We start from the raw sequence: 12775 nt of genomic DNA on the forward strand, positions 1-12775 counted from the left end.
AGGCAGGTAGGCAGCCCCGCGGCAGGTAGGCGGCCCGGCCGGAGGGGGCCCGGGCGGCGGGCTGGCCCCGCTCGGTCTTTCGTCCTCTTCTCTTCCTCCTGAACCCAGACCCAAAGTCCAGGCGTTGAGCACGGGGTGGCGGGTCCTCAAGTGGCTGATGCTTGACAGAAAAATCCCGTTTTTCTTAGAGTCGGGTTTGCATGGAAGACCTTAGAATGGCCTATCTAATGAGGGGAAATACTGACCCCTTTATTGCAAGACCTGCTTGCCAGTCCCGCCCAAGTCCTGCGGCCTGGAGTAGCGCTCAGAGGGTCACGACCGAGAACCTGCCCGGTGACCATCCAAGTTCGTGTGAGCTAGCTGGTGGAGAGGGGTGCCCACTGGGGTTTTCTCCTGCCTGATGACAGTTAACGATTTCTGAGCGGGCTTTGAGGCCCTTCGCTCCCATCATAGACCAGCGGTCCCTGGCAAGAAAGCCCCAGCGGTGTAGGGCTCACCGCTAACAGGAGCATTTGGGTGCAAAATGCACCCCAGGGCAAAGGGGAGACTTTACAAAGTGAGATATGTTGCTTATCCAGGGCTGTAGAGTGCTGTATGAATGGAAACTAGAGACTGAGTATTCCAGAATTTTAAACTATCCCTTCAACATATGGGGGGATATAACACACTTTCTTTTTCTTTTCTTTTTTTTTTTTTTTAAACCTAAGTTAGGAGCTGGTCCTGAAATGAAGGTTCTGAGCATGTCCTTTGGGATTATGGCAGGTTCTTCCAAGAAAAGAATTGGGAGTGGTTCAGTCTTTTCAGAAAGACTGGGGCCAAAGTGACAAATGGCTTTGATGCGTTTGGCCTGGGGGTGGGGGAGATGGGGATCTGGGGCCTCCAGGGAAAGGTGGCCCGGAGCCCTGAGAGGTGTGGGCGGTGAGCCCCGCACCACCTCCTGGGCAAATCCTGGAATCCGGCTTGGGTGGGGCCACCACAGCCTCTTATCACCTCCCGCCTGGGAAGCCTGATTGCGGGGACCCATTTATTGGGATGCAGATTAGCTCCAGATAGGACCTGGCCCATAAAGAGAATGATTATCTAAAAATCAAGGAAGAGGAAGTTATAAACATGTGACCGGGCTTATGAATTTTTTTTCTGGCTTGACATTTGATGGGATTAATGCATTAAGTGTCCCATAAATCATTGTGGGTCATCATGGGACTAGAATCTTAGGCTTGTATCGCCACTTAAGAGTCTTAGAGGTGATCTCAGTGAGGATTCAGGTGGGGCTGTCCATGTGCCTCGATGTGGTAACGTAATCTTAGCATTTCTCTGTACAGGGAGCAAAGTTAAGACCCTGCCGGGGTTCCTGGGGGTCAGGGTGCCCTTCTGGGCTTCAGTGTTTCCTCCAGTGAGCAAACAGGCTGGGTTGGATTGCTTCTAAAGTATTGTCCAGTTTTCATATTCTGTGATTCCCTCTTCCTCTCATTGATCCCTCTTAACTTTCTTTTCTCTTTTCCTGTCCTTATAAATCACGAAGACCACTGTCCTTAAAAATTTTGGGGGCTATGAATCCATCAGAAATCTTTTTGTTTTTAAAGATTTTATTTATTTACCTGAGAGAGAGCACAGATGGAGAGGGAGAAGCAGGCTCCCTGCTGAACAGAGAGCCCAACATGGGGCTCGATCCCAGGATACCAAGATCATGACCTGAGCCAAAGGTAGATGTTTAACCAGCTGAGCCACCCAGGTGCCCCAAATCCATCAGAAATCTTGATAAGAAGGTGTTGACCCACTTTCTAGAAAAGTGCCCATACAAACAAAATCTTGCTTTTCATTTTCAGGAGCCTCCTGGAGCATGGACTCTGGTTTATAAACCTTGTGCTAAGGGGGTGAACAAAGCCCTCATGAGTGGGCACATTTCCCTGAATTGACAGATCCGCAGTCTCCACCCCTCTTGTTGTGTTCTGGCCCCTCTTACCCTCCCCTGCACACAGCTTGCTCCTCAAGTGAGGCGAGATTCCTTTTCCCCCCGAAAGGATCTGTAGGAATCAGTACGGTGCTAGGTTATTTTCTGGGGGGTGCTCCGTGGTGGGGTTTCTTTTCCCTCCCCGGATGTCCCTCCTACATCTGTACCTTCGTACTTAGAAGCACAAGGGACTGTTCTGGAGTTCTGGGATTCTCGGGATGCATTCACTGTGCCGCTGAGGAGAGCCTCAGAGAGGCTCAGGTGGTTTTCCTGTGGTGAAGTTGGAGAAGAGCCTTTGCCGGGTCTTCAGTTCCTAAGTCCAGGTCCAATTCCTGATTCCACCCATGTCACCCCTTTTACACCCACCAGTGGGCATGGAAAAGTTACATTTGGCACTTGGGACTCACCTTCTCCCCGGGACCTGGACCCCCTTTCTGATCCCACAGCCACCTGGAGGATGGCTGGTTTCTAAGTTATGTACTTGCTTTATGGACCAGCTCTGGATGTGACCATATTCTTGGGGACATTATGTCTTGCCACTACTGATTGTTTCAAACCTATTTGCCCAAAGAAGTCGCATTTTAATCAGAAGAATAGAAATGCCTTTTTTTTTTTTTTTGGTGGGCGTCTGTCCAACAGTCTAGGGGATTTCCACCCCTGTTCTTATAAATGTGGGTTGTGTGTCGTCGATACGGCATGATTGTTCTTTTTCTGTGTGCTGTTGGGAAAGCTGCCTATCCTGACAACAATGTTCTTCCAGAGGATGTCTTCGGGCACTCTGGTGAGGTCCCCAAATTCTGGTGCCTTCTGGAAGAGTCTAGCCCGGCTGACTTTGCTCTGTTCTGTGGCCCCAGTTGATTTCCTTGCTTTTGTTCTAATTGGTCCTAAGAGTTCCCGAGGAAGAAAGTTAGGGTGATAACATCTGTTATCTAGAGAGAACCTTCTAAGTTCCAGGCATGGCATCAGGTGCATGCTCTGAGCCCTCATCCCGAGGAGGCCGAGTGCTGAGGGTTATCCTGGGGCTTCAGCCGCCATATCTGGCTCTCCAAGGTTAAATCATGATTCAAGGTCACCCAGCTGGGAGATGGTGGGACTCAAATGGGACTGCAGCTCTGTCTAATTCCCAAACCCTTGCTCTCATCAATAATCCATCTGTGAAGGAACAATCTAGAAGGGATAGCTTTGAGGATCTCTTTTTTTCTTGGAGTGTGTAGATGTCATATTTGCTAATAAACACTGGTCAGGCTGGGCATCGAGTCTGGGAATTGGCTCTCCACGTGGTGAGCTGCTCATTAAAGGACCTGGAAATGTAAAGGTGCTTATTCCCATCTCATGCTAAAAATGGAATGGTACCCTTAGATGTGGCTGTGTTTGCCTGGAACGGAGCAAGGGGTGAAGGCTGGAAGGAGTACCAGCCGGAGCTTTAGGACGGACAGACGTCTGGTGTGGGGCCGCTGCGGGGTTCCTGGGGAGCTTTCAGTTTTCAGGGATTTGAGGCCCAGGGGAGGCATGGTCTTCCCACAGCAGGTGGCCCAGGGTCCCAGCATCCGTGGGTTTCCCCGAGGCTGGCACCTGTGTTGCGACCCTCTGATTTTCCTATTGGCAGTTCTTGGCTCTCAGATACGTGGGGTGCTGTGATTAATGAAACAATAACTGTAACAGCACAGAGTGCGTTCTTTTCTCTCCAAGGATGTGTGACCGGAATGGTGGCCGGCGGCTTCGGCAGTGGCTGATCGAGCAGATCGACAGCAACATGTACCCAGGGCTGATTTGGGAAAACGATGAGAAGAGCATGTTCCGGATCCCTTGGAAACACGCCGGCAAACAAGATTATAATCAGGAAGTGGACGCGTCCATTTTTAAGGTACAGACTTGAACTCCCTCCCCGGGGCACAAGTGGTTTCTGTCTTCCCTCCAGGCCCGTGGCGGTGTTGAGTGACATCTTTCTTAGTTGCTTGGAAATTAATCTAATTTTTTTAAACAAACATGGAGTGAATGCCGAATGGGTCTCCAAAACATATACTCGGTGATTTTACATCTATTATATGACCAAGTCACTTGGAAGTTAGTTGGGTATTGTTGGTGTTTTCCCGATGGGGAGATGGAGGGCACTTTCCCCACCTGTCCTACCATTTCTTTTGCACAAGGACTCACAATCGGAGAGAGAAAAGACTCCTTCAAGGCCCTCTGGGCTACCGTCTAAATTCCATTAGGAATTCTAGGATGGTTGTAAGTCTTTGTTCTTTCAAAGTTATTACTTCTGCCTGGCAATGCAGGGTCAGCTCAGTTGAGAGAGACACCATCTGTCATTGCTTCCGGGGCCGGGTCATGTGGGGTGCCCTGAACCTGCAGCAGATGTCTAAAAATAGTCTTCCTTCCCTTGTGAATAAGAAGTGCCCAAGCATGGCGAGGCTTGCTATTTACCACCAGCGCTGGGTGAGCGCTCGCTCTGTGCCCGGCCGGCCCACGTCTGCTTTTCCTTCCACACGCTCGTGTGCTGTAGGCGCTGCCCCTCTTCTCCTGTAGAGGCCCCAGGAGAAGTGACTTGTCCAACTCTTAACAGCTCTCGGGCGACGGAGTCAGGCAGCCCAGCCAGGAGCCGGTGCTCCCAGCCCTGCGCGGTCCCAGGAAGCAGATGTTTCTTGCCATGAACCTACCTCCAGGCAGAGGCGCGGAAGCCAGGGCAGTTCAGCTGGACCGTCAGAGTCCCTGTGGGTTCAGCTGGACCATCAGAGTCCCTGTGGGTCGTCGCCACCCGCAGGCATCTCTGAGGTCTAGGAACGCAGGCCCCCCGTCCTGGGAGGTTTGGATCCCGAGGTCAGGGTGAGCCCAGTCTTCTGTGTCAGCAAGCGGACGCACCACAGGTGGCCAACTTAGAGCCCCCCTTGTTCTGTGGGCATTTGGGGTCCAGGGAGGGGAGAGCGGGTGAGGATGGGGAGGGCGGGGCAAGCGGAGTTGTGGAAGGGTGGGACCCCAGACCGTGGTGAGGGAGGGCGCACAGGCCTGCGGACCCCCAGGAGAAACGGATGCTGAGCTGGGGATGACTGTCCTCTGGCCCAACCGAACAGAAACGGCAGCAGATCATGCCTTGGCCCCAGAGTGGAGCACACGTGGGTCACAGCCGGCTTCAGAGGCGTGTGGGCCCTCTGGTTCTCTGTGGCGTTTGCCATGGGACTCCACGTTTCAACAGTTCTGTGCCATCTTTCATCCGGGGTCCCAGATCTCTTTGGGAACCTGCTGTCAGTTACTGGCCCTCAAGCGACCCCATGTAGCCTGAGTGTCCTGCAGATTTCTTTCCATCTGGAGCCTGGACACTGGCAGGTGCTTGCAACGTTCTTGGCGGTGTCCTGGACTCCCTGGCATTGTGGTGAATCTCTCTTGGGAAAGACTCTACATGTAAGGTGAACGGTGCCTAGGGTCCATCGGGTCTGCTGGGAATTCTAGGTTATAGATGGTACGGGCCAGAGTTCCTCAACCTTGGCACTGTTGACGTCTTGGGCCAGGTAGTTCCTTCTTGTGGGGCCGTCCTGGGCACTGGAGCGTGGCCGGCAGCACCCCTCAACCCGGCAGTATGTCGCCCTCCCCGCCGAGACCCATGCGGGTTGCGGACCGCGGCCCGGCTGAGCAGATGGAGGCGGATGCCTGGGCTGCTGAGGGCACAGTTTCTGGGTGACCCTCACTGAGACCTCCTCGGGAGGGGAGTAGGGGCCCATCGAGTAGGCTGCACATCCCTGGCTGTGGCTCCCGGTGTCTGTGCAAGGCCTCTTCCTTCACCCTGCTCCCTGTTTCAACTTAGGCTCTGGGGTAATGAAATAAAGCCCCAGATTTATATGTCTTATGCAATGCTCCTCATGGCCGTTTCAACAGCGTTGAGAAAAATGTGCAAGATTCCCAATGCTTCCGTTCATTACGCAGTCGCTCAGTGTGGCAATCTGAGAGGAGCCCACAATCTCAGCAGGAGCGGGGTGGGAGGGAGACGTGGGCGCCCCCCAGGGCTGGTGGCCACCGGGAGGGCGGCCCGCTGGTGAGAAACAGGGAAGGACCCACGTGGCGCTCCGGTGGGCCACGCTGGCGGGCGCCCATCCTCTGAGGGCGTCTCCCTGAGGTGGCCACACGCACCTGTGCTGAGGCAAGAGCCATCTCACGGGGCTTCTGGTTAAGCAGAGGACCTTTTCTTTGGGACATTCCAAGAAAACTTTTCAAAAATCTAGGAGTTCAGAAAATTTGGTGGAGCGTAAGAGCCACTTTTACCAGCGAGCTCTCCACCGTCTGCGGGTGTGCTTGTACGGCCCGCCTCGCGCTGTGGGCCAGAGATGGGGGATTGGAAAAGGCGGAGCTCGCTTTGTACCACCCTTGAGTATACCGAGGCTCTCTTACCTGCTCCTACTTGTTTAAAAGCATGCTGCCTCCTTTTCGTAAAGCTGAGGCTTGTGTCTCTCATCGACCAGCGCTGTGACGGGCCTAAATGAGTTAGGACGGACTTCGTAGCACACACATTTCAAATTCAGGAGGCCGTCGAGGAAAAAAATAGCATTTCGTCTTTAAAACGCAAGATGAGACAATAGCATCACATGGGGGAGCGTTTGTGGGCCCAGGTGCACTGCTGGCTGCTGACGAGCGCCACGGGCGGGAGACGCCGCTGGGGTGGAGATGGCCCCGGGCCTCGGAATCTCGTGTCTGCGCGCTGTTAACTCCGGAAGGGTCTTGAGAGATCATCAGCTAAGCCGATCTTTCAGAGCCGGCCAGAGAGCCCATGAAAAGGCTCAGGGCAGGGCTGGGAGCAAGGTACGTCTGACGCCCACCCAGGGCGCCTCCTGACCGCAGCGCCCCGCTTTGCGCCACGCCGTCCTGGCTCGCTTCACGGGTGTGAGCCTCGGATGAGTGATAGGACCGTCGGCCCCGCAGTTCTGGATAAAAACTAGCTGGTCCTAACATTGCCTCGAAACCCATACTCTTTACGGTCTGTGTGTAATGTGGATTAACCAGGGGTTCCCAGGGTGGGGTGGGGGGGACGGCGTCGCAGCGTTCCCTTCCCAGGGCACCCTCGGCCATGTTTGGAGACAGTTCTGGTTGTCACAGCAGGGGCAGGGGCGCTGCTGGGCTCGGATGGGTCAAGGCCAGGGATGCTTTTAGACATTCAACCACATGGGATGGCCTCCACCCTAAAGTACGACCCAACCCCAAAGAGCAATAATGCTGAGGTGGAGAAACTCTGATTTAAACTCATAAAAATTAGAAATTACTGTTAAATGTGTACATGGTTCACCTTCCTTAAAAAAACTAAATCCATGCCTGGTCTGAGATGCTGTTAATAAAACACCGAACACCGATTGGGAGGGACTGGAAACCATTGACTTGAGAGGGGAGTTTGTGTCTGTCAGAGAAGGGGGTGACACTCTCGTGCACCAGGAGGAACATTCTCCCGTTTGCCTCCGGCAGCCGCACCCAGGCTCAGGGCGTCAAGAGAGGAGCTGTGAGGTCTTGTCCCGGGGGTCGGGGTGTCACGGAATTCCTGCACGTGTGGCCCCCTGGTCACCTGCCAGTTACTGCGATGATGGCTGAAGATGCAGATTCCCAGACCTGAGCCACGCTTACTGAAGGAGACCCTCAGGGGGCGGGGCCCAGGGATCTGCTTTTCATGAGCTCCCAGGGCGCCGGCGGGGGTCTTGAGCTTGCGGACCCTTGCTGTAGGGGAGCTCCATCAGGCTCACAGTCGGGACCATGGTGTTTAACCCCCGACGGGGTCACCTTGGGAAGACTCGTGTTATCTTGGTGGGGCTGAGGATTCCATCCAGACCTGGTGTTCGCGGAGACTGGCAGGTGCGTCTCATCTCACCTGACAGCCCTGACCCCCTTGTTGGTGTGTCTGGATTCCAGTTTCGAATTCTTGAAACTGCCCGTCCACGTGTTCGTCTGAATGTTTTTCAGTTCTGCCCCTTCTGCCTTGTGGCTTTTGTAGGTTTCCAGCTTTGAGTGTCTGGTCGTAGTTGAGACTGTAAGGCCTGCAGAGGTCAGGGACAGCTGTGGAAAACCAGCAGGGACCGAGAACATTTCATTGCCTCTTAAACAGCGCCCTGGGGGTGGGCCGGGGAGGTTAGAATAAATGCCAAAATGCAAAACAAAATTTCTATTAAAAGTAGCTAGGCCGTGGATGACCGCATTCAGACTTCTTGCAAATGTTCCCTTTTCATGCTAAATTTTGGCTGGGGGTTGATTTGAAAAAGCAACAAATTGTTCTTTGTTTTGAACATTCTAGTGAAACCAAGTGCGACTTCCTCTTTGTGCTAGCTGACCTCAGGCTCCTCCTGGCCCTCTGGTCCAGGGAAGGATTCGCCAAGAGGCAGATCCAACATGTGTGTGTGGGGAGGAGCCACGGGCAGGGGCTGGATTCCGGCTCAGCTGGGTCGTCTGTGGGGGGGGGGGCTTCCTGGCATGGGTCTTTTTAAGACGGAGGTCCCCGAGTCCTGAAAGTCCCTGAATACCAGCTGATAGCGAGAGGTGACTGTCAGGGTGGCGAGAATGGGCCGGTCCTGACCTGGCTTTGGATATTCGTGGTGGGGGTGGGGCGGGCGGGCTGGCCTCCTATTTCATGTGCTCCTTTCTATCTCTTCAGGCCTGGGCAGTCTTCAAAGGGAAATTTAAGGAAGGGGACAAGGCTGAACCAGCCACTTGGAAGACAAGGCTACGCTGTGCTTTGAACAAGAGCCCAGATTTTGAGGAAGTGACAGACCGGTCCCAGCTGGACATTTCTGAGCCATACAAAGTTTACCGCATCGTCCCCGAGGAAGAGCAAAAATGTAAGTGTCCTTTATGGGCACTGAGCCCAGCAGAGGCTGCCCTGCCTGCAGCCCCTGCCGGAGAGCCTGGGTCTAGGGGGACGTCTGGGTCTGGGGGGGGTGTCTGGGTGTGGGGGGACATCTGGGCCAGTGGTTTTAGCCCAGCTGACAGTCCCCTGCTCTGCGTAAGCAGATGCTGAGAGCTCCTTCCCCTGACCCCGGCCACCACCCGCTGGCCAAGTGGCGGCTTCCCGCTGAGTGGGAGGAAAGGGTGGGGAGAAGGGTGGGGAGGTGGGGGGCGGCCGCCTGCTGCTCACCCCCCGCCAGACCGGGAGCTGACTGCGGGGCCTCCGGAGGCATCGTCACGGGGTTGGGCAGGGGTTGGGCAGGAGCAAGCGGCCTGGGCAGGGTAGATGAGGAGTTCCTTCTGTTTTCTCACAATGCCTAGGCGGGCTAGGGGACGGTCAGGTGGACGGAGGGGGTGGAGGGTAAAGTTCTTAAATGCATTGGGCGATGATGGTACCGTGGGCCTCGCTGCCAGAGATCAGATACGCCTCGGCACATGGGTAGATCCTGATCGTTACTCGGGAATTCCGGGAAGTGATGATTCCGGACGGGTCTTCCAGCTCTGAGATCCCCACAGAGCATTCGCGAGGAGATTAAAGCAGGAGAGGCCCAAACCTGCCTCCCGTGCCATAGCCTCGCTGCCGCGCCCTGGTCACACGTGGCTCATCGACCAGGAGGCTGCGACTGCTCTCGCCTCAGAAGCCTTCGCAAAGTGGGGTGCTGTGTGCGGATCCGAGCTGGCCCGGACACGAAAGCTCGTTATCGTCACTGGTTGAGAACATTCCTTGAACACACCCCTTAGCAGTTAGAGGTAGCCATTAGGCCGCTGCAGCCGAATGACCTGCTGCCTCCAAGCTCTTCAGTTGTCCCAGGCGCCTGGAAGAAAGCGAGTCCTCAGAAACTCTCTGGGGCTGCACGGATGGTCTGCATTTGAGCTCTTCCCACTGGGCGAGGGTTGACAGAGAATTAAAAAAAAAAAGTTAAAATTGTGACTCTCCCAAATCTGTAGTGAGCCTGGGTCAGAGAGTCCTGTAACTCCTCCCAGGGGAGCCAGCATAAGGACGGAGACCGTGGGACAGAGCATGTGAGGCTCGGGCGAGACTTGGTCTGGGATGTCCCACCCTGTCTCCCTCCTGCCACTGTGGTTTGGGGGGTCGTCTGAGCTGCTGTCGTTTGTAGCTTCACTGCTTGTAAATTAGCACCTAACTACTGAGTCATTACTGTCAGCAGTAAGTCAGACGAACCCACCTCCCCTGGGAGAACCCGACGACCTTGACAGGGAGGCCTCGACCTTGACAGGGAGGCCTCGTGCGTAATGCTCTGGGAGGGCTCTGCCAGGCCAGGCGTGCATCTTTCCTCCTCCCCTCCAAGTTCTGGAGGGTTTTTCATCAACATCAAATGAATTGTGCTTGGAGGGAATGGAGAAGTTTCTCTTCGTGCCCCCGCCCCCGGGGTCGGCCAAGCTTGAACTGGCAGGTGAGCCCAGCTTGTTTATAGCGTGGGGAGCAGTCGCATCACCTGCCAGGGCGGGTGTTACAGAAGTCGGTTCTCAGGGGGCAGAGGGACGCTGCATTTGCATAGTGTCTAAATGGACCCGCTCTGCTCTGTACTTCAGCGGTTCACAGGCTTCACTGGGGGTGCCCCCTTTACCCCCTACTTCCCCCATCCGCAGCTTCTAGCGAATTCTTGAGTCTGTCCAGGGAGAATCCAGATTCAGTAGGGATGGCGCGATGGGTCACTTAGGTGCTTGCTGGTTACAGGACACGGGTCACTGGATAAGGCAGATCTCTGGCCTGGAGTGGGGGGCCTGGTGTGGGGCGGCTCTGTGCCTGGAGGCCGTGCCTGCTGGAGCCAGGCTTCCTGGTGCCGCGCATGTACATGCCTGGTGTGTGTGCACAGAGCTGCGCTGTGTATTGGGAAAGGCCACAAAGACATTTCCTGTCAATTAACTTTAAAAAAATGACTCCGGTCTGCACACACATTTTGCCAGGAAATCTTCTGAGTGCCTTCAGACAGCCCGGCTTATGAGTGTAACCCACATGGGTGGTGAACGCCTGGCGTGAAGCGTGTCTGATAGGCACTCATTTTCCATCGCAGCTAATGGGGATGAGCCACATGGCAGGCCTTGTCCTCTGAGTGTTAGAAGCAGCAAATCCGACTTCTCCCTTGGACTTTGCCGGTCAGACACCTGAAGCAGCGAGGGGAAATGCTTTCTAGGCCTTTTCCAAACCAGTGAAGACACTGGCTTTTATTTCTTTCAACCAAGCATTAAAAACAGAACAAAACAAAACACCAACACTGATTCTGGCCTCGATGATAGCTGTGATGCCTCCGTGCCCCGTGTCACACGTCCGCCCGATTTTCCGCAGGTAAATTAGGCATGGCGACCCCTGGCTGCGTGAGCGAGATCACCGAGATGGAGTGCGGGCGTTCCGAAATCGATGAGCTCATCAAGGAGGTGAGCGGGCAGCCCCGCCAGCGATCTGGCCCTGGGCCGGGAAGCCGCGTCGCTCCTGCCTTGCCCTGCGGAGGCGTCCCGAGCCCTGGGCTCTCTCGGTGGCACCTCCAGCCCCAGGATGCAAGGCGAGGCCGGCCTCTGCCATCTGGCCAGCCCCTTCCCCTCGGTCCCCAGCTTCATTCCAGGGGCCGGGGCTGAGCTCCCTGCCCTGTGCCAGTGACGTTTGCTCCAGCTGTAAACTTGTTACATTTTGAACGTTTTGAGCGGCAGTGTTAGGAAATGCGACACGGAACCCCTTGGCTTCTTGGGAGCGCTGCCGTGAACAAAATGTAAACTCCCCACGTGGCTTGGGGTTGTCCTCACGGGGATGGCAGTGCTGGCGGTCCTGGCAGACAGCTGCCCATCTCAGACTCTGCCGCTGGCAGGCAGAGAATCAAGCCTGCTAGAATTGTATGTAAACTCAATCCATAGGCTGCATGTAAAGGCTTAATGGGGTCTCCTTAAGGAAAACACTTGGGGTTTTGGGTGCCAGTTTTAGGTCTACAGAAGCCCTGTTCTCTTACCATCCGCCTCTTACCTCTGTTTTTATGGCTGTTACCAGGTGGGCCTGGCAGAGCTAAAACCCTCCCACGTCGTCCTTGTAAGAGGTGGTGTGGGCGCTGCGGAAATTCTTCCCAGTACGTGGCAACAGTGCGATTTTTAGGGGTAACTTGGCTGTCAGAATGCAGATAGCAAAGTGCAGCCCCTCCCGGCAGCCGCAGCTGGGTGTGGGGGCAGGTGCGCAGTTTCTCGGCGGCCTCTGGCAGCAGACCGAGGGAACTCCTGGCTTGGAGTCTCCAGCAACATCCCATTTTCCCTGCGAGGCTTTTCTGCCGACTCAGCTGAGGCAGTGAGGTGGTTGCATTAGCACTCCGGGGTCCCAAGAAAAGCAGGTTTCAGAATATTTGCTCATCAGATTTCTCAGCCTCCGCTGAGGAGTGGGCCAGAGGTTGGCAGTCCAGGCGTGGAGAGAGAAGCAGGTTGCGCTGAGTCACGGCAGAGTCTGTCCAGCGTCACCGTTCATTGGCGTCCCAGAACCTTCTGCCTCTCCTGGGCATCGGGGCAGCTGGATGACCTGGCCATTCCGTTCTGTGACAGGCAGTTTCACAAAAAGGCCATAAACTGATGAGGGGTCCTGCAGAGGCTAATCGTTCAGGCACATGGTTTGGTCGCTAAGCCTGGTGGGTTTGTCTTGGATCTTTCAAGATGCAAAGTAAAACTTTCCTTTGTCTTGGGATAACGGTGACGGTGGCTTTGGTGAAGTCTAAACCTTCATCTGTACAAACACCGGAGTCCCACTCTGGAAGCCCAGTGACCACGGTGCTCTTGTCTCTCCCCGTTCCCACAGCCTTCCGTGGACGACTACATGGGCGTGGTCAAACGGAGCCCCTCCCCGCCCGAGGCCTGCAGGAACCAGCTGCTCCCGGACTGGTGGGCACAGCAGCCCAGTGCAGGTGAGGATGGGACTGCCGCATACACGGGGGG

General features: G+C 55.1%; 1 protein-coding gene across 1 annotated transcript in view; it reads left to right on the forward strand.

Annotated features, from left to right (window-relative positions):
• The first annotated feature begins 2756 nt into the window (after positions 1–2756).
• The window catches only part of IRF8 (interferon regulatory factor 8), an 18984-nt gene continuing 8965 nt past the window's right edge, over positions 2757–12775 (forward strand). Inside the window, exons 1-4 of the mRNA XM_034639044.1 lie at positions 2757–3815; positions 8565–8748; positions 11163–11251; positions 12639–12744. Of these exons, the coding sequence (XP_034494935.1) occupies positions 3642–3815; positions 8565–8748; positions 11163–11251; positions 12639–12744 (553 nt within the window). The 5' untranslated portion in view covers positions 2757–3641. The remainder of the gene's footprint in view (positions 3816–8564; positions 8749–11162; positions 11252–12638; positions 12745–12775) is intronic.

The sequence above is a fragment of the Ailuropoda melanoleuca genome, chromosome 12, assembly GCF_002007445.2.
Source record: "Ailuropoda melanoleuca isolate Jingjing chromosome 12, ASM200744v2, whole genome shotgun sequence".
In the NCBI taxonomy this organism is placed as follows: Eukaryota; Metazoa; Chordata; class Mammalia; order Carnivora; family Ursidae; genus Ailuropoda; species Ailuropoda melanoleuca.